The 25778-nt window shown below is 37.7% G+C and overlaps 1 protein-coding gene across 4 annotated transcripts in view; it reads right to left on the bottom strand.

The window, feature by feature from the left end:
* The window catches only part of Rnf38 (ring finger protein 38), a 127396-nt gene that overhangs the window by 43226 nt on the left and 58392 nt on the right, over positions 1-25778 (bottom strand). The window contains exons 1-2 of one of the 4 annotated variants that reach the window (XM_046457331.2): positions 12042-12310; positions 2767-2916 (exon numbers count right to left, since the gene is read on the bottom strand). The exons of 1 other annotated variant lie outside the window; for it this stretch is intronic. In XM_046457331.2, the coding sequence (XP_046313287.1) occupies positions 2767-2916; positions 12042-12050 (159 nt within the window). In that variant the 5' untranslated portion in view covers positions 12051-12310. Of the gene's footprint in view, positions 1-2766; positions 2917-12041; positions 12311-25778 lie in introns of those variants that run through there. 2 more of the 4 variants (XM_046457332.2, XM_046457329.2) reach the window with 2 other exon arrangements.

Here is a 25778-nt window from a genome sequence, read left to right as displayed (position 1 = left end):
TATTTTTAGAGCTCCACTGTATTTTAGTTCCACAGTACTAGATTCTAATCAGCAAATATCTGTAACTATAATATTTAAGCTATAAACATAGTTTTGTTTTGCAATGGAAGGATGAAAGCAGGAGAAAGTATGAAATTTTGTTTGGATCACACAAGGTAGTTTACAAAATTATATCTATACATCGCATTTAATTTCTCAATAGCTGTAGTTTAAAGCTTAAACAGTTAAATAAAACAAAACAGGCTGAGGATGAAGCTCAGTGATAAAGTGTCCCTAGGTTCAATCTCTGGTACCATTAAAAAAAGAGAGAGAACATTAAGGATCTAGGGGAAGATCAATACCTTTTTTTCTCCCCTATGTCTGCCCTACTTCCGATCCATATATCCAACCCCATGCTTGGGGGGTGGGGTAGGGAGAACAACCAATAATTTCTTTACCTCTAGAGGAGGTTATAGGGCTTCCTCTCTGAAAAAAAGAGAAGTCTTATCTAAAATAGGAAGTAGAGAAGGTGCTTTAAGAAAAAAACTGAAAGGATAGGTAAATATATTTAAAATTTAGTACTCCAAAGGGAAGGAAAGTAGAATGAGTTGGAAGGGAAGGTACTTGCGGGGGAAAAGCTAAGGAAAAGAAAGCATAACACATTAAGGGAGTAACTTTGTAAGGAAAGGAGATGACTAGGTAGGTTTTCCTTTTTATGGTGACCAAGTTTCTTAGGATGAAAAGCATAGCTGGAACTGACAAATTACACTCAACTTTGGTATCAAATTAGCTGAATTATCAGTAGTTCAAAAGATTGTACGAAAGATCTATAAAGTTTTATGCAGCTCAGTGGAAGAGTATATGTCTACATGTATGAGGCTTTGTATTCAATCACCAGATCCCAAACCAAAAAATAACAAAACACCCTAAATATAGATAGGCTCTAACATTACACTTCCATTTTTAAAACATGAGCTTAAATCTATTGCATTTGGCAGCTAGCTATCTCTAAGTTTAAGGTTAATGTTGAGTGAGTACCTGGAGACTTAAAGGGAATATGGAGAACATGAAGAATATAAAATAACTGTTATTGGTTGCAGTAGTAAGGGTATTAAGTCAATTTCCTTCTTAGCCATCCATCATCTACTAAATATCAAGCTACTGCAGACTGATGCTGTAATCAAAATCAGTCAATATGCCATTCAATTCAATATAGATAATTCTCTTAATATATACTGCACAGTTTGTAGAAATACCTTTTGATATCTAAAGTAGTATAACAAAGTGGACAAGATATAGCTAAAGCTGAATTTGAGTCCCTGCTCTGTCAATAACTGAATTTAAGCAGATGTCTCAGTAAATTATTTTGTTTTGTTTTTATGGTACTGGGGATTTAACCCAGGGGCACTTTACCACTGAACCATATGCCCAGTCTTTTTTTATTTTGAGATGGGTCTCACTAAGTTGCTGAGGCTGGCCTTGACCTTGCACCCTCCTGTCTCCCAAGTCACTAGGATCATAGACACACTTCACAGCACCCAGCTTCAGGAAGCTTTTTAAACTTTATTTGCTCATCTAACATTAGAAGACTAGTTTGAGAGTCAAACAAAAGACTTAATACTTGCAGAGAACCTGTCACAAATTTCAACAAAGAATATCAGACTCAGACTGAAGAACCCTGGATCACATAGCTTCACAGTTTCATGTTTCCAACTTCTCATATGTCCAACTAATGTGTCATAAGCATATCCTTTTCAAATCAGTTCCAGGCTTCAACCTGTTTCTCCACACAAATAGAAATGAGCTGCCTTTCTCTAAGTCCCAGTGTTGGTTATCAAATACTTTACTACCTCAGGTTTGCAGGTGTACATATATATGCCTTAGCCCACAAGCCTACCATCTAGAAGCAATTATATAATTTGGTTTCTTTCTGGTAAAATTGCAAGACTGACTTCCATTACTGAAATGTGACTGTCTAGGAGGATGGTGTGAAAGTTTAGTAGCCAGTGGTTTGTGTTTTAGCAGATCTCAGTAATTTCACTAACAACCTAAAAAGATGATTTTATTCTTTTTACAACTTCTTAACTTTCCTGTTTTCATCTTATTTTTTAGCAGCACTGGGGATTGAACCTGGGGTGCTCTACCGCTGAGCTACAACCTAAGTCCTTTTAATTTCATTGTGAGACAAGGTACTGCTACATTGCCTAGGCTTGCCTCAAATTTGCAATCTTTCTGCCTCAGCTTTCTTTGTCTGAGATTATAGGCACATACCACTGTGCCCAGCCTTCACCTTGTATTTTTTTTTTAATTTTAAATTGTAATTAACATATAGGAACTAAAAGACACAGAAGCCAAACAGCCATGCTTTCTCTCAGAAATATGTATTACTAGAAACTCAGGGCAGTAAGCAAATGAATAAATGATGGCTTATAAAAATAGTTTATATGCTTTCATGTTTTCATTTCCTACACACTTTCACACATTTTTTATCTTCTACTTTCCTAACAAAACTTGGCTTATTAGAACAAGTGATTAAGACTAAGATTGAAAAACCAGACTGGTAAATCGTTAAAAAATGTAAAAATATTTCAAGAGAAGCCAAACATTTTTCAGAAAACAATGGCTGAAAGTTATGTTGAAGAAGTGCTCTAAGAAGAATATTTATTCCCACGTACAACAGAAAATAAGAAGATGATAATAAGAAATGTTTTAAGCCTTCCTAGAAACAACCAAGAATGTATCTGTGACTTTCAGCCCTGTGTAGGGAAAGGGTAAATATATAAGAACCTGGAAGAAAGCTTTGAAGTGAGCATCCTCTTGAACGGTAGTGTTCTGATCACTTGGGAGGAGAGGGAACAGGCTCTGAAGTCTCACCCTTTCACAAATCACCTTGTTAGGATGGCCAGGTAGAGGTGCTGAATTGGCCCCGGGAGATATCTGGGAAAAAGAGGGAGAAGAAAAGGATAGTTCATGGCTAGCTGCACCAACATGGAGAATCAAGCCTATGAAGGACAGTGGATTTTCTAGTATTTGATGATTCTGTTAGCAGAGACAGGAAAAATTTTTAAAATTTTTAAACATCAAAACATAAGGATGGCAAAGGTTGCCTCTGTCAATGGATCTCTTTATAAAAATTTTGAGGCAAAAGAGCCATGGCTCAAGAACACCAAATCCTTCTTGTTTCCTAAATACCTATGGGTACACCATTTCTATTGATGTTAATTCTGAAATCCTAAAGGTTAGATTTCATGTTAAGAAAACTTGAGGTGGTATTACATATCTTAAGTATAGAATGCCTAGACTAACAATGTGTGTGCCTAGACTAACAATTTTTTCCCCTCATTCTACTTTTAGATAACCTTCCAAATGATCACGCATAGGATTCTTGACAATATTCGTGGTAAAACTTCTATAGCTATCTTACATATGACTGTATACCATATGATATATAGCAACCTTGTTTAACTGGTAATCTTTGCTCTCTCAACATAAGCCTAGAGATTTTCTTAAGGAATAAAGGATAAGATCATAAGCCCCAAAGTAAATAAACTTCTTTTTAAATGCTTGTGGTGGTACACACCTGTAATCCCAGCTACTTGGGAGGCTGAGGCAGTAGGTGTGCAAGTTTGAGGTCAGACCAGGCAAGTTAGTGAGACTCTATCAAAATAAATGAATGAATAAATAAAAATAAAAAAACTAGAGGTTAACTCTGGTAAAGTTCCCTGGGTTCAATCTCCTCATATTTAAATATGTTTATAGTACCTTAAAAATCATGCACACTGCTAGGCATAGTGGTGCATGCTTGTAATCCCAGTGGCTTGGGAGGCTGAGGCAGGACGATTGCGAGTTCAAAGCCAGCCTCAGCAAAAGCAAGGTGCTAAGCAACTCAGTGAGACCCTGTCTCTAAATAAAACAAACAAACAAAACAAAACAAAACAAAAACCAGGGCTGGGGATGTGGCTCAGTAGTTGAGTGGCTCTGAGTTCAATCCCCAGTACCAAAAAAATAAAAATAAAAAATCATGCACACAACCTGTTCTACTCTACCGTGAGGGTGAAATTCTCCTTGGTGGTTGAGGTTTATATATTTGTTTCCACACTAAATATCACATAGTTTAACACTGTCTTGTGTTTTAGAGTTTCATTGCCTCATTTATTCATATTTATTGAAGTGTCTATTTGACAGGCACTAGACCAGAAAGAAAGGCATGATTTCCTACCACTGAGAAGTATGTTACAAAAGGGCTGGGGATACAGCTCAGTGGTAGAGCACTTGTCCAGTATGAACAAGGCCCTGGATTTAATCCCTTGTACTGCAAAATAAAAAGAAAACAAAAGTAAATCACTATATAGTGTAAGTACCTTAATAGTACATGTTATAAACTAGGACAATTGGCAAAAGACCATAGTATAGTCAGGAAATTGCAAAATGTTCAGTATGGCTAGAGAATAAGGAAGAAGTTGGAGAAGGAAAGCAGTGGAATGTTTATTATATTAATACCCTTGCTGTAATAACTTTCCTTAGTTCTTTTATAACCTTTTTTCTTGCTTGCCATGAGCCTGGTAAACATAACCATGTCCACTAATAAGAGTAAAAATACTTTAAAATACCCTCCTAGGAATAAAAGCAAATCACAAGGGCAAGTATTTTAGAATTTATTAATTTGCGACACAAAATTTTTGGACATGAGCTTAAGTTTACCTCTGTAACACTATAAAGTATATATCACTCAATCAAGGAATATTTTCTGATTCCCTCCCACGAGCTAAGTGTTCTAAGAAAGGTATAAAGATAAAACATGAATCCTACCCTTCAGTAAGCTTTATTCTAATTAACAGATGCAAGCAGTCAACTATAGTATAATATTTAAATGAGGCAAATATAGAACACAGGTAAGAAGCCCCAGCTGATCTGAGGGTAAGAGTAGTAAGAAAAGATTTCCTAGAAAGAGGTGGTATTTTCAAAATTCCTGGCTCCTCGCTCAATCTAAGGAATGTTTTTATCATCTCAAAGCAATTTTCTCTCAAAATGTTTCTCTGTAATCTAATGCTTTTAATTTGTATAGTAAATAAATTTTGTAGTGTGCTTAAATAAGGTTATTTGCCTTCAACAATCAAGTCAAAGAGTCTTACAAAATGCTAGTGCCAGTAGTTGTTTAGGAAAACAAATCAGGGGTCAGGTTTTCTCTCTTCCATTCTTTGCTCCTCTAAAAATTTAAGATTTTGGTCACATATAAACAAAAAATACATAACAACAACAATAAAACAAACTAGGCCCCTGTGGCCTTAATATTTTCAAGCATATTCTATCCTACTCAAAACAGCCTCCTTTGGTCAGAAGCTCCAACTGTCTACAAAAAGGGAGGACTAAAATACGGTGGAAGAAAGCTACATTCAAATCATGTAGTTAAAATAAGTATAGGACAAAACCATAGATAAGCTTGATCAAGCCCCCCACCTCCACCAGATAAAATGATATACAAAACATTTTGGGTATATATATGTTAGGCAAAAGGTGCCCCCCCAAGATTTCCACTTCAGGTACAACCCTTCGATCTTATATATGGACAAGACTGTAAATAAGACAGATTTCATATGCTAATGTCAGTCAATTTTAAGTTGATCAAGAGGGAGATATCCTGGGTGGGCCCAACTTCATCAAAGAAAGTTCTTGAAGAAAAGGAACTGAGCCATTCTTGAACCTGAAGAGGGTCTTTACTAACCCTTCAAACCAAGCTACTACACTGTGCAAAGGGATACAAAGGAGGCAATATGGTAGGGACCTGACAGCAGTGTCTAGGAGCTGGAACACTTACTAGAGCAGGGGGTCCAGCAGACAACTCATACCAAGACTCCTGATATATGGAAATTGTAACATTATAGATTTTGTGTTTTATAACAGATTTGTGGTAATCTGTAATAAACCACATAAAATTAACGTGTATATAAAACTAGGATAAAATTTTTTGCTCCAAACTCAAGGGAAGGAAGTTTCTCCAGAATTTAATTATGAAAGAATAAAGGTATTTTAAATTTAAGCATACAGGAGTTTTTAAAACTTCAATTTGGCTGGCGAGTTGTGGCATGCCTGTAACCCCAACAACTTGGGAGGTAGAGGCAAGTTCAAGACCATCCTGAGTAACTCAGTGAGACCTTATCTAAAAATAAAAAGGGCTGAGATGTGGCTCAGTGGTAGAGAACTTCTAGGTTCCATCCCCAGTGCCAGAAAAACAAATCAAATCTCAATCTGGTAATGGCTAACTTCACACCAGGAACTGAACTGGGCTAATATTTATGCACTATATATTAGGTTTAACCAACTTGCTTAAAGCCACATACCTCAAAAACAGCAAAATTATATAATCTGAACCCAAGTCCATCATACACTAAGGTTCATACTCAATGTACTAAACTATCTTTTAGTTTAATCTTTAAAAGAAACATTCTTCTTTATAATTTTCTTTGGTTAGTAACAATTATTCCACAAGAGCTACTTAAAAATAATAAGTGTGTTTCCTTATAAATTGTTTTAGATAAGTTTTCACTAATTCTTCCTCAGTTAAACTTGTAAGGTTAAGATGGGTGCAGTGGCACACACCTGTAATCCTAGCATCTTGGGAGGCTGAGGCAGGAAGACCTCAAATTCAAAGCCAGCTCTAAATAAAATACAAAACAGGGCTGGGATGTGGCTCAGTGGTCAAGTGCCTCTGAATTAAATCCTTGGCACCCCCCCCCCCAAATACATACATACAAACATACATAATGTTAAAGTATACCTGAAAATTGATGAGTATTTTTTTCTAGCCTGGAAACTATTGAGCATTACAAAGATTTGGTTAACTTCAACCTATTCTTAGGGAATATGGAGAACATGGAGAATATAAAATAACTGTTCAACCTATTCTCAGGATGCAACCTGTACTTGCAAAAGCACAGCCATGGAAATATCCCTGAGACAGGATTACGTCTAACTCCTAGAGTTTCTTGGTTTTGATGTTTACTTACATATAACCGTATGAGTAATTACCCCAACATAATGCGGGGGGGGAACCTCAGTTTCACAAGACTGTTTGCAAAAACCAGTTTAACTTTTTAAGCCCCAATACTTGTTATTTTCAGAACAACTTTTAATGTTGCCTTTCTGTTTTGGTAGTCATATATAATCAACAATTTAATTTAATCTTTTTCTTGGAGAGTTTGATAATTATTATCAGTTAATGTGCTAAAAATTACAGAATTTAGGAGACATTGTCCAGAACTTATTCCTTCTAAAACTGCTTCTGATAACAGCTTTCTTCTTCATTCATTTACATTTTCCCAAAAAAGGTGAGGCACAGGATTTGTAAGTACATGACCCCTAGAGGACAGCACTAAAATAATGCACTTTCTACAGAACAAAGTGCTCAAAGGCTTAAATAAACTGCCTTCTCCAAACTGGCCATAATACTCCACAGAAGAAAAAAATAATTGTTCACTGTTACTAGCAGCATATGGGCTGGTCAAAAGCACTCAATCAAAACCGAATACAAAAAAGAAAAAACATCAGATGAAAAGGAGTCAAGGGCTTAGTGTTGCCTCTAGCCAGTCCTTAATCCTCTAGGTCCAAGTCTTGGCATCTACACAATGAAATCCAACTTGTCTTAAGATTCCAAATATTCTCATGTTTCCATGAGAGCAAATGTTAAACTCTTGGGAAGCAATTTGGCAGATTTTATGAACAATTTGAAAAGTATACCTAAAATCTGCATCTGCAATCTTTAATCTGATAAATTCTGTTATGCTCCAAAATAAGGAAAAAGCAACATGAACAAATGTATTCATCATCATAACACAATACCACCAACAATTTAAAAGTAAGCTTAATGCTTTTTGTTTGTTTTGGTACTGGGGATTAAACCCAGGGGCACTTAGCCACTGAGCCACATCCCCAGCTCTTCTCAATTTTTACTTTGAGACAGGATCTTGCCTGCTAAATTGCTCAGGTTCTTCCTAAATTGCTGAGGCTGGCTTTGAACTTGTGATCCCCATCTCAGCTCCCCAGCCACTGGGATTACAGGCATACACCAATGTACCACAAAAGCTTAATGTTTAGTAAGCATTTGCTAAGAAAAATTACAGTGCACCAGTTTGGTGAACTATTACATAGCCATTAAAAATAGCAATAAAAATGCATATGCTATTAAGTAAGAGAGGAACAAAATCATGTAAATGTTATGATTAAGATTGGGGTTAAGGAGCTGGAGTTGTGGCTCAGCAATAGAGGCTTGCCTGGCATGTGTGAATCACTAGGCTCGATCCTCAGTGCCACATAAAAAATTTTTTCACAAATATATACATAAATAAATATATTTTTTTAAAAATTGGGGTTAAGTTCCTGGAATCTCATAAATTTTAGATAAAAATTTAGAAGATTATGAAGAAAAACCAAGAATTCACTCTAAAGGGTAGGGATGTGGGTGTGATGAGCACTTGCCTAGCATGTAGGAGACACTGAGTTAGATTCTCAGCACTGCATATAAATAAATGAATAAATTAAAGGTACATAAATATCTTAATAAAAACTAAAAAAGCACACCAAATCTCCATGTCATATTCAGCATGTCACTTTCACCTAAAAGAGTATATTAAAGCAGGAACTCAACTACTGAAAGAGTAATCTTCCAAAGTAACCAAATAATAGCATAGCCTGCCTTTTTTTTTTTTTTTTTTTAATGTTTTTTAATGAATCTGGTTAGAATAAGACAAGCAGAAAGTTTTGATCAGGACAGGGGAAAAGCTCACCTGCAGATCACCACTTAAGTCAGTGATTGTGCTGGGGAAAGTGAGTGCCTAGGATGCACCGCAAAACAAAAAATAACAAAAGCCAGTTGTTGTCCACAAGTCCACCTCATCAAATTGAGACAAGATAAATCACTGAGATATTCATTTGTACTGTGCCTGTTGCTGGGATATTCCCCCCTACCATTCTGAGAAAGAATTTAGACCTCACTGTTGCTTTGAGTACAGTTGTATCACTAGGCCTAAAGCAAAAGTTTCTTTAGCTTTTACTTTTTGGAAGCATAATTTTCCAAGAGGATTTTACTAGTGGAGCAGGGGAAAGGACGTTGGAGCCAGGAATGTGTGCCTCCTCAAGCCATGCAAAAGACTGGTTTGGATGGGTACAGGAATTTTGAGGGGATGATAAAAATATTCTAAAATTGGACTGTGTTGATGGCTGCACAACTCTGTAAAATTTAACCAAAGTCAATGAATTAAGTGGGGCACTGGCTCAGACAGGAGAATCCCAAGTTCAAAGCCAACCTCAGCAACCAAGGGAGGTCCTAAGCAACTTGGCAAGACCCCATCTCAAAATAAAAAATAAAAGGGGGGGGGGGGGCTGGGGTTGTGGCTCAGTGGTAGCGCGCTCGCCTAGCATGCGTGAGGCACTGGGTTCGATCCTCAGCACCACATAAAAACAAAATAACCTGTCTGCCTAAAACTAAAGATACATAAATAAATAAATGTTTTAAAAAAATAAATAAAAAGGGCTGGGACTATAGCTTGGTGATAAAGCACCCTGGATTCAATTCCCAGTAGCCCAACTCCTATCAATCAATCGATTACCAAGTGGATTTTATGGTCTATAATTTTACCACTCAATAAAGCTGCTTTTAAAAAGACTGATCAAATTTATGGATATTTATGATTTTTAAAAAAAAGAAAGAAAGAAAAAAAAAAGAACCAAGACTCTAATTCTGAAAAGCTGAAGTCCAAAGATCAAGGACAGCTTCAGCAGCTTTGTGAGTGGATGTCTCAAAATAAAAAGCAAAAAGGTCTAGGAATGTGGCTCAGTTATTTTTCCTACAAACACACATAAATACCAATGGCACACAATTGAGATGATAAAAGAAATAAAATCATTCTATTACTTTTATTCAACTGTCAAAAGTTCTCTGAAAATTATTTTTGAAAAGCTAATAGGCTAGGGGAAAACCATTAAAAAAAAAAAAAACTGTACTATCTACCTCAGGGATGATCATTACTCACTACTGCCCAATACTGGCAATTCTTTCTAAAAATAAACTATTATTCCCACTTTTGAGTTAAAGGAAACTAAATGGACCTATGTCTTTCTGGGAGCAAGGCAAAACCAAGATGAATGAAAATAGACATGTACTCCACCTCCTTGCACTTCCTTTCCCTAGTCCAGAGTTCCATAAAATAACGGGAGGGGAGATATTTGCAAGTTTGGAAAACAATGAGACTATACACATGATCCCTCTTCTTGTTTACTCCAAATTTCTTTCTCATTAATTTACTACAGAGTTCAAGCATTTGCTTTATATCCTCTAGATTAACAGTGCCTTCTTAGGTATTTAACATTTCCTATGAATAAACTAGAACAGAACTACATCTTCCAAATGGATGCTTACAATCTGACTGCTCTTAAGCAGAGAAAAAGTGAACTATAGGTTAACTACAATGGAACAGGAATGAAACTGTTGTCATTTGATATGTGAATTTAGCAGGAAACCAGAAAATCAGTAAAATAACCCAGACACCATGGCACAATAAAAACTGACAGAGAATTATCTTCCCAGCAAGATGAATTACAAAATGGGAGTGCCTAAACCAAACTAGGGGCAGCATGAAACAAAGAGAAATAGATGAAACAAACTAGTAGATAGATAATCTTTATAATCTTTTTTTTTTCCTTTGTACTAGTGATTGAACCCAGGAGTGTTTAACCACTAAGCAACATCCCCAGCCCTTTTTATTTTGAGAGAGTCTTGCTTAAGTTGCTAAGGGCTTCAATAAATGGCCTAGGCTGGCCTTGAACTTTCCATCCTAAGCCTCCAGAGCTACTGGGATTATAGGCATGTGCAACGCTGCCCCGCTAAGACAGATAAACTAGGTCTTTCCATACTGACCAAGCAACTGATCATTTCATCAATTTTTATCTTGATTTCTCTCTATATTTTACATGCAGCCTAAGAAAGAGTAAGAACTGGGTAAAAAACAGTGCTTTTAAAAAGTTTAGGTTTTTGCCCATTTGCTGCTGTTGGCAAAGAGAACACAATAGACCTACATTCTACATTATGATGCTACCAGATTCAATTATGTCAGACTACGTCATTCTGTTTACTTTTCCTCATAAGTCAGAATGTTTTAGCACAGAAAATTCTCAGTATCTACTTGCCGATTTAGGTTAGCTATAAAAGGTATCAGAGGTGGAGGGCCCAAAAGTCCAGTTCTTTCTTATTTTGGAGGACCTGAGGTCCAAGTGGCTAGTCGGTTGCAGAACATATTCAATTATAGTCTTTAAAACCTCCAATTCTCTTAGAAATGAATCTAAAGAGAATATTATAGGAATTGACTTTAAAGGGACCCTTATAAATGTGTAGATTTATGACTAAGTTTTCAAAGTGTGAAATGCATTATATAAGTTATAAGGCAGGAGGAACTCAGGTAAGGGCTAACTGAAGAAATAATACTCCTAGTTAAAATTCAAGTTATAAATTTTAATATCAAGTGCTCCACCTTTCCATACCCACATATTTAGGTTTCCATTGTTGACGTCTGTGTCAGTTGCATTCCTTCTTTAGATCCTGTTCCTGAACAATTTCGCTTTGGTTTTAATTCTGCCGGTAAAAACCATGAGTGGATTTTGTTTGAAGCCTAAATTAAAAGATCTCGTTGCTATTTAAAGGAACTATGGTAAACATGTTACAACAGTACCTGCAAACAAAGCCATATTGATGTGGCAGGCTTGGAATTGTAAGATAATAAATTAGTATGATGAGCATGTATAAGCGTTGAACACATTTTACTTTTCTGTTAAATCCACGGCTTATGAAGGGAAAAAAAAGGCAATTCATAAGATGCTAGCAATGATTACATTTAAGTATTCACTTCTATTTATGGTGGAAGAATTAGCATACTCAACTTTTACTTATTAACATCACATATCATTTTTGCAACACAAAGAAAATCTCCCTCCCTTACAAGCAGTACACACCAAAACAAAAACTTTATTCTCTTTAGATCTCAATAACCTGAAAAACTCCAGTTTCAAAAACCAACCTCTCTCATTCTTCAGCCCTGAAAGGAAGAACTTCCATCCCCTGAGAACAAAACGCAGACCGTCCAGAAACCCGAGGGGGCAGAAGGCCGGGAGAAGAGAACCCCTGCGACCGGGTTCTGCGTTCTCCTGGGTGACATCATTACACCTGCGCCTCGGCAAAGAGGGAGGGAGCGAGAGAGCGGGGCCATCTGCCAGGCGGCAGAGGGCCGGCGCTCAAGCTAGCTGAGCTCGCACTCCTCGCCGCCGCTGCGGGAACAAAGAGAGCTGGGGCACTCGGGCCAAACCTCCTCACGGCTACCACCGGCCCGAGGCCCGTCCCGCCCTCGCGCGGGAACCAACGGCCATTGCTGCCAGTACCTGTGAGGGGAGGCTCCGCCCTGCGGGGCTGCTCCCGCGGCTTCCTGCTGGGCCGCCGCCTCCTATTGTGACCGCTCGCCCAGCCAGCGGCCAGCTCGCCAGCTCCGCCGTCCCCGGGCCTCCTCACCCCCGGAACCCGGGCTCTGACTGAGGCGCTGTCACGGCGCTTCCTTCCTCCGGGCACCATCACACGGGCCGCGCCAAGAAACGACGGCTGCACACCGAGAGCTGAGAGCCGTCTAACACCTTGGACGCCCCATTCTCTCCGCCCTGCGCCCCAACCGCCCGGGGCTTCGCCACTGCCGCACCGCTGCACGAGGGGACCCCGCCCCACCGCACCCAGCCTCGGCCCTCGCGGACCCGGTCTCGCCGCGCGCCGGCGCACTGGCGCACTGTTTTCCGCTGCGTGCGCAGCGACGCCCCTCCCATTTCTGGATGTTGCCCCCGCCCCCGCCCCGCGCGCGCCCTGCCCCCTCTCCGACACAAACCTAGCAAGCCCAGAGCGCGAGACCGCCTGAGCGCTCCGCCCCTTTCCCCCTCAGCCCTACTCGCTGTGCCGAGTCCCCTTTGTTTCCACCCCGCGGGGGCGGGGCAGCGCGCGTCTCAGCGCGCTCAGAACCAGTTCCGGCAACAGAGTCTGACGCGCAGCACCACTGCGCAGCCCCGCCCCAGCCCTCTGCGCGGGTGCTCGGGCAGTGCTGCCCAATTCATTTTCTCCTAGGTATGTTGTTACTGTTGCTCGGTACCTACCACTCCAAAATTCAGCAAACAATAACCTAATCGAATTCTCAAATATGTATTCTGTGGCCCAAGAGAATGGAAGTTTTTATTGATATAGACAAAATTGTCTCGCAAGGGAGCAAGCTGGTTGGAACCCAACTTGGACTAAAGCTTCACAGGCCTGATAGTTATTCAAACCTTGCTGCAGAGTGTGAAAATAAGGATGCGGACTGAAGTAGGCTTGGTTCCCGAAAATGTCCAAGATCCAAGAGAGAAGACTATTCATAAAAGCACAATAAATGATAAAAATTGTTAAATGGTATTGTAGTGGGGAGGGAGGAATTGGGGAGAGCATCACAGAAGACGGGGGCTTTTAAAAGTAGAAGATTCCTACAAGGATGGTGAGGTTTTCTTTTTTTGGGGGGCGGGGGTACTAGGAATTGAACGCAGGGGTACTTGTGAGCCACTTGCCCAGTGGGGTTTTGTATGTTTTAGGATCTCGCTAAATTGTTGAGGCCGGCTTTGAATTTGGCAATCCTCCTGCCTATTAATCTCCCCAGGTGCTGGGATTATAAAGGCAAGCGCCACCACGACTGGAAGATGGTTAACATATTTTAAAGGTGACTAGGTCCAGTCAGAACACCAAAGTTCTAATTCTTTGGGCATTACTTAAACCTGTTTCCTTCCCTCTCTGGACCTCAGCTGCCTCAAAGTAAGAAATGAGGGAATCAAGCTAAACTGATGTTTCAGAACCCTCTAAACCTTGTACATTCTATTTATGAAGGAAATAACCGTGTACATTTGTCTTCCATATCACAATAAAGCACCAGATCTGAAACCAAACAGCAAGTGCAAACTAATTCCAGGGCAAAGGAAAGCTGAAATGAGATAACAGGCCCCTATGAACATATATCCCCCTCATCGGATCCCTACACTCTTTTTAATGTAGAGTTATCTAGCTGACTCTTCCCCCAAATTCTCTGCCAGTCTTTCAAAATAGCCAGCTTGGAGATAACATTTTTTTTTTTTTTTCACTCGATGGCTCAGTTAAAGTCTCAATCACACCTTTAGGTGCACCCAGTATAATTCATTTCTAAGCGTTGGGTTCCTCAACATTTCCCACTTCACTGCTGTGGATTTGCCTCACATTACAGCTCTTCCATCAGAATCTCAGCTAAAACAGAAAGCTTTTCATGCATAATGCCGACCACCCTGAAACACCTTTTCCTTCATGCTTGGATATGGGCTATTTTATGGGAAAAGGGAGAAGAAAATTGGGAAATGGAAGGTAAATTATCAATTATAAAAGGTGGATTTCTGTGCTAATCACAGAGCCAAAACCTCTTAACAGCTGTCTTTAGTTCCTCACCCATAAGCTTAAGTGAATTTTTCTGCCATTCAGTCAACCTTTTGTGAGGAAAACTCCTTGAAAACCTTTCAAACAGTTAAGATCTTAACTGAGCTCTGAGAGCTTAACCTGCAAAGTCTGTCAAGATGTAAATAATGCTGCCACAACTCCAGGTTGGATAGTTTGAAGTTTCTACTACAATTTCTTTAAAGATTCCTTAACCAAAAAATCTAGTGCTAGTACCCAGTGGGCAAATAGGCTTTTAAGGTAGGTCAATTTCAACAACTAAATGACAAGGATTAAATTCTATCAGAGCAGCTCCTCAACAACTAACTGTTCAATCAAAATTTTACTTGATGTCTGTCCACAAAGGTAAAAAATCCTGTTGGAGAAATATTTAGTAAAGCTTTCTACAATGATAGAAATGTTCTACATCTGCACTATCCTAAAGGTAGCTACTAGCTAGCTACATGTATCTACTGAGCACTTAGATTGTGGCTAGTACAACTAGTGAACTGATGAAAATCCGTTTAAGAGGCACATATGGTTAGGGGACAGCATAGCATTTGTAGGAAAAGTAGTTGCTGTAGCAAGAGCTTTTTGAGAATTTAAGACTGCCCTTTACAACTGGTTTTATTGCTCTTTACAACTGTGAATGCCTACTAAAAAATTGTTCAGCTGGAGATAGGAAAATATTTAAGCTTTTAAAATAAAAACAAACCAAAACCAAACCTGCTTACCAAATAGGAAAATATTTAAATGCCTTCGAATGAGTCTGGTAGTTAATGAGATTGTTGATCCTTGAGTTCTGCCATTCTTAATACACAAGAATAACAGCAGCCATCACAAAACTTAATTTAGGTATCTGCCACCACACTGAAATGCACATAATTTTAGAATTAATCACCAAGTGAAGTTTATATATCAGTCCCCTGCTTATTTGTTACAAGTGTTTCATAAATAAAAACAAAATAAACTTAATAGGAAATGACATTTAAAAGGTCACCAAAAGAATGTCAGCAATAATATTAAAAATATATATTACTACATCATATTTCTAATTATGCAAGATATTTCACAATAAAGCTAGGTGGGAACTATTTAGAAACACATAATACTATGTACTAAATAAATTTCAGATAGTTTTATTAACTTTGTATCCTTTCTGAGCTAAGAAAACACAATAAATATCTGAATGGAGACCAACTTCCTAAAACTTAAAATAAGGCATATTTTAAAGGAACACACCAATAGATTTGGCCCTCCAAATCACTTTCTTTAAATGAATAATTTCTTTGAATAAAATAAAAATCACTTAAAAATTAGTGATGACCAAAAGTGAATTCAAAATGGATCAAGGAGCTTGATATCAAATCAGAGACGCGCCGTCTGATAGAAGAAAAAGTTGGCTACGATCTACAGTCGGTGGGGTCGGGCTCCAAATTCCTCAATAGGACACCCATAGCACAAAAGTTAATAACTAGAATCAACAAATGGGACTTACTCAAACTAAAAAGTTTTTTCTCAGCAAAAGAAACAATAAGAGAGGTAAATAGGGAGCCTACATCCTGGGAACAAATCTTTACTCCTCACACTTCAGATAGAGCCCTAATATCCAGAGTATACAAAGAACTCAAAAAATTAGACAATAAGAGAACAAACAACCCAATCAACAAATGGGCCAAGGACCTGAACAGACACTTCTCAGAGGAGGACATATAGTCAATCAACAAGTACATGAAAAAATGCTCACCATCTCTAGCTGTCAGAGAAATGCAAATCAAAACCACCCTAAGATACCATCTCACTCCAGTAAGATTGGCAGCCATTATGAAGTCAAACAACAACAAGTGCTGGCGAGGATGTGGGGAAAAGGGTACACTTGTACATTGCTGGTGGGACTGCAGATTGGTGCAGCCAATTTGGAAAGCAGTATGGAGATTTCTTGGAAAGCTGGGAATGGAGCCACCATTTGACCCAGCTATTCCCCTTCTTGGTCTATTCCCTAAAGACCTAAAAAGAGCATGCTACAGGGACACTGCTACATCGATGTTCATAGCAGCACAGTTCACAATAGCAAGACTGTGGAACCAACCTAGATGCCCTTCAATAGACGAATGGATAAAAAAAAATGTGGCATTTATACACAATGGAGTATTACTCTGCATTAAAAAAATGACAAAATCATAGAATTTACAGGGAAATGGATGGCATTAGAGCAGATTATGCTAAGTGAAGCTAGCCAATCCCTAAAAAACAAATGCCAAATGTCTTCTTTGATATAAGGAGAGTAACTAAGATCAGAGTAGGGACGAAGAGCAGGAGAAGATGATTAACATTTAACAGGGATGAGAGGTGGGAGGGAAAGGGAGAGAGAAGGGAAATTGCATGGAAATGGAAGGAGACCCTCAGGGTTATACAGTGGAGGGGGTAGAGAGAGAGGAGGGGAGGGGAGGGGAGAGGTGGGGAGGGGGGAGGGTGGAGGATGGGAAAGGCAGCGGAGCACAACAGACACTAGTATGGCAATATGTAAATCAATGGATGTGTAACTGATGTGATTCTGCATTCTGTGTATGGGGTGAAGGTGGGAGTTCATAACCCACTTGAATCAAAGTGTGGAATATGATATGTCAAGAAATTTGTAATGTTTTGAACAACCCACAATAAAAAATTAAAAAAAAAAAAATTAGTGATGACAAAAAAGAATACCCCCATAGAAGAGAAAATATGTGCAAAAAGACACAATTCAAAAGGAAAAAAAGCAATCTAAATGTCTTCAATTCTAAATCTCCACAAAGAGTGATTCTCCAGAGGGAGAATCATCATGTTTTTCTTGATCACTCCTAACAAAAGAAACACACCATTAATTTTTCCCACTTGAAAAGTTGTTTGGGGTTTGTCTATTGTTGTTATCCTGTTTAAGAAATCCTCCAGAGGCTTGGAATGTAGCTCAAAGATAGAGCAAATGCCTAGAATACCTGAATTGAGCACTTACAAAAAAAGGAAGGAAGAAAAACAGAAAGACAAAGTGGTGGGTGGATGTGGGTGGGGAAGGGATGTAAGGAAAGGAAAAGAAACTTGCCAGGCTGGGGATATAATTCAGTAATAGAATGCTTGCCTAGCATGTGCAGCAAGGGTTAGCTTCCCCCCACCCCAAGCAATACATACATACATACACACACACACACACACCAAAAAAGAAGGAAAAAAGAAAAAAATAACAAAAAACCTTCCTCTACACTTGGATCATAAAGATATTTTCCCATATTATTTTCTTAGAGTTTTTACACATCCCTTTTCACATTTAGGTCTATACATGACCAGGAACTGGTTTTTGGTAAAGTGGTAACAAAGCTGGTTTTTGCTTTTGTTCCGTGTGGACATCTGTTTGACACAGCATCACAATGAAAAAAAAAAAAACAACTGTTGTTTCCAACTGCTCCTCGGCTAAAAAACCAAGTATCTATATACCCATGGGTTTGTTTCTGGGCTCAGCAGTCTATTCTACTAATCAATTCATTCTTGTGCCAATACCACACTATCACAATTACTGTTGTTTTATAAGACCTCTTTTTATGAGTTAGCACAGGTTGTCTTTTTTAGTACCCCCTAAAAAGTACCATGGCTTTTAAAAAAATTTCCACGGGAATTTTAGAATAAGAATTCAAAGGCAGGATAGAGGAAAAGAACACGGGAAACTTGCTGAAGAGACAAATGAAGGGGTACTGATATCTTCATAATACTGATATCTTCATAATACTTCTTATCTATGAGTCAGATGCATCCTTCCATTTAATCTTTAATTTTTTAAAATAATCTTTCACAGTATTCTGCAGTAGTGCTGCATATTTTAGTTCTTGGATTTGTTCTTAAAAAAATACACAATTCAATTATAAATTACAATAGTTCATCTCAAAAACTTTTTGAATTTTTTAATTTACATAATCTTGTTTAAATACTATTTAGCAGAAAACAATGACTGTTGAATTTCTTTTCAACATTTTCATTTTCTGGTCTTACTGCACTGCTTAGGACCTCTAGTCCTAAGCTAAAGCAGTCCTAAGCTAAAGAGTCATGGTGAGAGCAGTTATCTTTTTTCTTATTCCAAATCTCAAGTGGAAACTTTCAATTTTTAAGTATTAGATTTGCAGTGGTTTTTTGTACAACCCTTTAGCAAATTCAGGGAGTTGGTTCAAATTTGGTAAGGTTTATTAAAAATTAGCATTTTTGTCAAATTTTTCTGCAATTCATAATTATGATTTCTGTTAATGTATGATTTAGACTGGTTTTTGGCTGTTAGGCCAATTTTATTTTCCTAGTAAATCAATTTTGGTATTATTGCATTATCCTTTTAATATACTGATGGGTTTGGCTTATGAATATTTTGTTTAGAATTTTACATTTGTATTCTTAAGTGAGCTAGTGGTAATTTTCCATTTTTGAATGTCCTTGTCAAGTTTTATTACAAAGATTTTAGTTATGAGCTAGGGATGTGGCTCAAGCGGTAGTGCGCTCGCCTGGCATGCGTGCGGCCGGGTTCGATCCTCAGCACCACATACAAACAAAGATGTTGTGTCCGCCGAAAACTAAAAAATAAAAATTAAAATTCATTCTCTCTCTCTCTCTCTCTCTTTAAAAAAAAAAAGAGTTTTTAGTTATTCAGGGAGTATTCTCTCTCTCTTTCCTATTCTCTAGATGCACTGTTGTAAGATTGGTGTTATGACTCTGTTACATGTTTGGGAGAATTCATTGGTTAGCCAACTGTATTTGAAATTAAATTACTTTAAGTATCCAGTTAGATTTTCTGTTTATTTCTAAGGAAAACCAACTACAACCTTAGTACATATTCTAAGGAAGATCTCATTCTGAAATTCACAATCTGCTTATGGAAAACCATCTCTGAATCATGAAGGGTACTGCTGCTGTAAGTACATTTTCAAGCATATGGCATAAACAATGATTATAAACAAATTTCACATAAATGCTACTTAATAACTGTCAAACAGCAAATATAAATTTTGTGATCAATTCTGCCTTTCTAGACATCAAGAAAATCAAAATAATGATTATCTGAAGGATCATTTTACAAAAACAGTGACTATAAGGCTATAGGCTCTTTCTTGTCCCTTCATACATTTCTATCGTAACACCTTGAAGTATTTATTAAATGTCTATTTCCCTGTTCGATGTACGCTCAAGGGCAGTTCTCATTTCTGCTTTGTCTATCACAGATATGCAAGTTTGGGGAATGGTGGATGACACAATGTACAAAGATAGAAAGAGGGCTATATTCTGTTGTAAGATATTGAAAGCCATGATTAAAGAGCCACAGATAAAGTTAATCATTTGTCTAGAAGCTGAAGAACCTTTCCTGTAGAGGGAAAATGCCAAAATAGATGCTGGGCAGAGAATTGCCTTCCTACTAGAAGTACCTGATCTTTACTAATGCAGATAGTTCCCCATTGGTTATGCTATCAGGAATAGAGCCGTTCTGTCATTAATCCACCGTCAAGTGTCCTGACTAAAACCTCACTCCAATAATCCCAACGACTATTCCTGAGTTAGTGGCCTCTCCTGTGTGTTCTAACATAGTATTAATCATGCTGTCTTGAAACTGTGTATTTAATTGACTCTGTGCCTAACACACAGGAAAAACTCCTTGAAGCCAAGAACTCTCACTGAATCTGGCAAAGTGTCTAGGACATGCCATGTGTTCAGTAAATAGTTCAATTAATGATATGTCAACATTTTATAGCAGTGGGAACTCCATTCTTCTTAGCAGTAAATTTCCAAGGAGAAGTACAAAAACAAAGGAAAGTAGGCAGTGAAAAGATTGAAAAAGAAGATAAAAAGTAAACTTGAAACTTTTCCCTAAAGTTAGTTCTCTGCTCAATCTCCTAAGAGTTTCCTTCCTTCCACCAAAACCAGCTAAAAGAACCTAATATGACGAAGCTGCTCCGAGGGCAAAGATGTACTGGCTAAGCAGTATCTACTAGCATACCAAGACTTGACCTACTATAAAATAATCTGCATTATCAGTTTCACCCAGAAGTGATAACACCTGCCAAACACCAGAAGGGGGCAGCAAAGGTTCACCAAAATCCAAGTCCACTGAGTTTTCTGGCTTTGAGGTGGGAGAGTGGTTAGATGGTTGTTTCCACCATACGGGTGAGAGATGACAGGAACCCCACTGCGCACTGCGGCAACTGGGGTAATGGAGGAAAGCTCTATGGCAGTAAAAGTGTGAAGGGGTAAAGCAAATTCAGGCCGAAGTCATCAGCCAAATCCACTGGACAGTAAGAGGCACAGAAAAGTTTACCACATATAGATCTAGGTTATTCTTTTCAACAAAGCCTACTATTTCATTGTTAGGAATGAGCCACCCTTTGTTTTTAAAATCTTGTCTTAAGGCTGGAGTTGTAGCTCAGTGGTAGAGTGCTTGCCTCATACATGTAAGGCTGGTTTCAATTCCTAGAACCATATAAATAAGCAAATAAAATAAAGGTCCATCAACAAATAAAAATTTTTTTAAAAAAATCGTGTCTTATATTTAGGTTATTTTTAGTGATTTTGCAATTACAAAAATATCATAAATATTCTTTTATATATGTATATGTTGGTATACATTTGAAAATATATCAATAAAAGTAAACTTTCTAGAGTAAATGGAAGAAGTTTATAAAGTATTTATATTGAGCAGAGAGCTAATTTTAGAAGTTTAAAAAGTTTCTGGAGTAGGAAACAGCAAGCAGTGTTTATGCCAACTTTCTCTGAAAAGAAAGTATAACCCTAAAGACAGCAGCAAATCAAGCCCTAGAGAGAGAAAAGCCCTGAAGCCAAACAGGCCAATATATTTTGAGAGCAGACATATTTCATATCCAGTTTTTAAGTTCTCTTTGTTATAATGTCTACCTGCTAAATCCTTGAGACTTACTATAGTTTATTAAATGCCATAACCTAGGAACTGGGTCCAAACTTAAGCCAAAGGAACATTAGTGAGAACAGCAATAGCTGTTCATAAAAAGCTGGTGACCCATAGGCCTTAGGTCAAAGGACTGGCTGAAGGGGTAAGCCTCAGAAGAGATACCTAGGGAGTCCCACAGAAGTGCCTGAGAAAACAAGACAAAACTGGTCAGGTACAATTGAGAGGAAATAAAAACTAGGAATTAAAGGAAAATGTAACTTGAAAAGTCAGTTAAAAAAGGACTTAATATTTGACTATATTTGCATATATGCTTCAAGAAAAAAAGGATGGTACCAAGCACGGGCTGAGGATGTGGCTCAAGCGGTAACATGCTCGCCTGGCATGTGCGGGGCGCTGGATTCGATCCTCAGCATCGCATAAAATAAAGATGTTGTGTCCACCAAAAACTAAGAAATAAATATTAAAAAAATAAACAGAAGCAAATTAATTCCTTCACTTAGGGGAAAACAATGCAAAAGCAATTGCTAAGAAGAAATTCATGGGCATGAGAGAATCTGAAATTTAAGATCCAAGAAACAGAATGCTCTCTTAGTGGACCAGTGTTCATCTGGTTACTTCCACTATGTTTGATGAGGAACAGACTTTACCCTAGAGAATCCTAAGGGATGTCATTTATCTGGAGAGTCAATCTGGAGAGCATGACACATACTGCTGTAAAATTCTAGCATCTTCTATTCATGAAATGTAGAACCCTGCCTAACCTATGGTTTTGCACAGACATTTGTAATATGTGGCAACTCTCCACAAACCTTGAGCCTTCCTCCCTATGCCACAGGCCTTCCCAGACTGCATATCTCAGATAAAAAAGGAAACGTGTTGCCTGAGCAAAATTCTACTCTGCATCACAAAACAGAAACCATAACCCTAAATAAAACACTTAAAGTATCACAATTCTTTAGGGAGTGAGTATATCATTTAAGCTCCCACAGGAAGTTTATGCATCAGTCCCCTGCTTATTTTTTACAAGTGTTTCATAAATAAAAACAAAATAAACTTAACAAGAAAAGATATTTTAAAGATCACCAAAAGAATGTCAGCAATAATATCAAAATATATATTACTACATCATATTTCTAATTATGCAAGATATTTCACAATAAAGCAAGGTGGGAACTATTTAGAAACACATAATACTATGTACTAAATAAATTTCAGATAGCTCAGAAAGGATACAAAGTTAATAAAACTAAGAAAACACAATCAATATCTAAATGGAGACCAACTTCCTAAACATAAAATAAGGCATATTTTAAAGGAACACACTTGATAGTTTTGGCCCTCCAAATCACTTTAATTTCTTTAAATGAAGAATTTCTTTGAATAAGATAAAAATCACTTAAAAATTAAAAGGCAATATGGAAAAATTTCTGCAAATACACCAGATTTAATGTCCCCTATAAAGTGATGACAAAAAGGAATATCCCATAGAAGAGAAAATATGTGCAAAAAAGACACAATTCAAAAGAAAAAAAGAGAAATCTAAATGTCTAATAAACATGAAATCTATAAAATCTCAGTAGTTCTAATGTTAGTTACAATAAATATTAGTTTAATAACAGACACAATTTCTTATCAATCATATTTATAAAGCAAATGACACTATGTATAATATTCAATGATGTCAAAAGAAAATGAGACAAATGTTCTCATACAGTTTAGGCAGAAACAAAAACTGACACATATGAATTTGTGAAAAATATAAAGAGACAATGACTAAAAGTTGCCCATATCCTTAGACACAGTAATTCTAATGTAATAAATAATATAGATTTAAGAAATAACCTATCAAAGCTCATTACAAAGCTACAATAATAAAAAATGATGTGGTACAATGGCATAGAATATAAACAGCTCAGAAATAAACCTACAGATGTATGGTCAAATGATTTTCCACAAGGATGCTAAAACTATTTAGTAAAGACAGGACAACTTTTCAACAGCTAGGAAAACTGGATGTTCACACGCAAAAGAAGAAACTGGATCCTTCAAACCACATACAAAAATTAACTCAAAATAGGTCAAAGACCTAAACCGAAAGCTAAAATTATAGAACTTTTTTTAGGAAAAACACAAGGGCAAAAAAGCTTTATGTTATTGGATTTGGATTTGGCAATGAATTCTTGCATATGACACCAAACACACAGGCTACAATACAAAATTTAGACAAACTGGATTACATAAAAATTAAACATGCCTGTGTATGAAAGTACACATTCAACAAAAGAGAAAGTAATCTATAAAATGGGTGAAAATATGAAAATCATGTTTAATAGGGGATTAAAATCAAAATACCCAAAAACTCCTACAAATAAACAGGAAAAAAAAAAAAAAAGAACCTTATTTAAAACTGGCAGGGGCTGGGGTTGTGGCTCAGCAGTAGAGCACTCGCCTAACCCGTGCGAGGCCCTGGGTTAGATCCTCAGCACCACATAAAAATAAATAAGTAAAAATAAAGGTATTGTGTCCAACTAAAAAAATATTTAAGATAAATAAATAAAACTGGCAGAAGTCTTGAACAGACATTTCTCCAAAGAAGATGCATAACAAATGGCCAACAACCAACAAGCAAATGAAAAGATGCTCAACCTCACCAATCACAAGGGAAAAAACAAAGTAATGAGTAATGGGAAAAATGTGGGGGAAAAAAATCAAAATCCTCTTGCACTATTGGTAGAAATGTAAAATGGTATAGCCACTACGGAAAAGAGTATGACAGCTCCTCAAAATGTTAAAAATGAAATTACCATCTGATCCACACTTCTGGGTATATATACCCAAAAGAACCGACAGCAATGTCTTGAGGTATTTGTATATCCATGGTCACAGCAGGGTTGTTCAAAAAGTCAAAAGGAGTAAAGAATTGGTTTTATTTATTTATTTAAGATAAATGTGGATGCCTGCCTATAATTCCAGCAACTCAGAAGGCTGAGGCAGGAAGAATGCAAATTCAAGGTCAGGGAAAAAAATTCCAGGCCAGTCTGGGCAACTTAGCAAGATCTTATCTCAAAAATAAAAAGAGCTGGGGATGTAGCTCAGTGGTACAGCACTTGCTGAGCATGTTCCTTAGGCCCTGGATTCAATTCCCAGTACTGTAGGGATTTAAGAAAAAAAGTAGAGACAGCCCAAGTGCCCATCTATGGATGAATGGATAAACACAATGTTTGATATGTCAAATAATGGAATATTATTCAGCCTTAAAAAGAATATGAATGACTCTTGAGGACATCATGCTAAGTGAAATAAGCCAGTCACAGAAGACAAATAGTGTATGCTTCAACTTATATAAGGAACCTAGAATAGTCAAATTCGTAGAAAGAATGGGGGTTGACGGGGGCTATGGAGAGGAAGAGAGAGTTGTTTAAAAAGAATACACCTAGGGGCTGGGGCTGTAGTTCAGTGATAGAGCACTTGCCTATCACAGGTAAGGCATCACATTAAAAAAAAAAAAATGCACAAAATAAAGGTTAAGTTCTTAAAAAAAAAAAAAAAGAATACACTGAATTTCAGATGTACCAGATGAAAAGAGCTTGAGATTGCATACTAATGTGACTACACTTACTACTACTGAACTGTCCTGTGTCCCTGGCAGAGAAGGGCTGGAGCCTGGGGGAAGGGAAGCCATGGGTGGCCAGCAAGGGGTAGAGGCCAGGGGTAATCCAGGTACCAGACAGGGAGTGGCCAGCACTCTGTGGCCCTGTGGCCCCGTGGCCCCTAGCACACAGTTAACTCTGCTTTGATTGAGGGGTGGGGGTGGAGTATGTGACAACTACCACCACCCTCCAATGGCTTCCCATAAAAGGAAGAATACAGTCTAAACTTCTTTCCCTTGGTTTGCAAAGATTTATATGATCTGGTTTCTGCCTACCTCTCCAACCTCATTTCTCATACGCTCCCACCTTCATCTAACTTGCTTACACACATCAGCCAATCTTTTCAGTCTTTGGGCTTTTTCACCACCTGTATCCTCCCTTGGAATGTTTGTTCATGACCCTGATTTTCACATGACTTGTTCCTCATTATTCAGATCTTAGCCTAAGTGTCATCCTCTTAAAGACCTTCCCCAACCCTTGATTTAGAGCATCTGAATATTTACTAGTTTACAAATTCAATTTATTTTCTGCTCCTTCCACAAAAAATAAACACCTCTAGAGCCTTCCTTATCAGTTTATTCCCTACTGTACTCTGGTGACTCAACTGACACATAGTAAATATCTGATGAACAAATGCATAATAGTGTCTTTAAAATGACCTGCCAATTCTACAATTAAAGACTTGTTAAATTACCATGTTCTTCTGATGGAACATTATCCAGCCATTTTAACTGAA

Source organism: Marmota monax, unplaced genomic scaffold (genome assembly GCF_021218885.2).
Source record: "Marmota monax isolate L192 unplaced genomic scaffold, Marmota_monax_Labrador192_F-V1.1 WCK01_AAM20220418_F8-fsc00069, whole genome shotgun sequence".
Classification (NCBI taxonomy): Eukaryota; Metazoa; Chordata; class Mammalia; order Rodentia; family Sciuridae; genus Marmota; species Marmota monax.
This window is presented reverse-complemented; position numbering and strand designations above follow the sequence as displayed.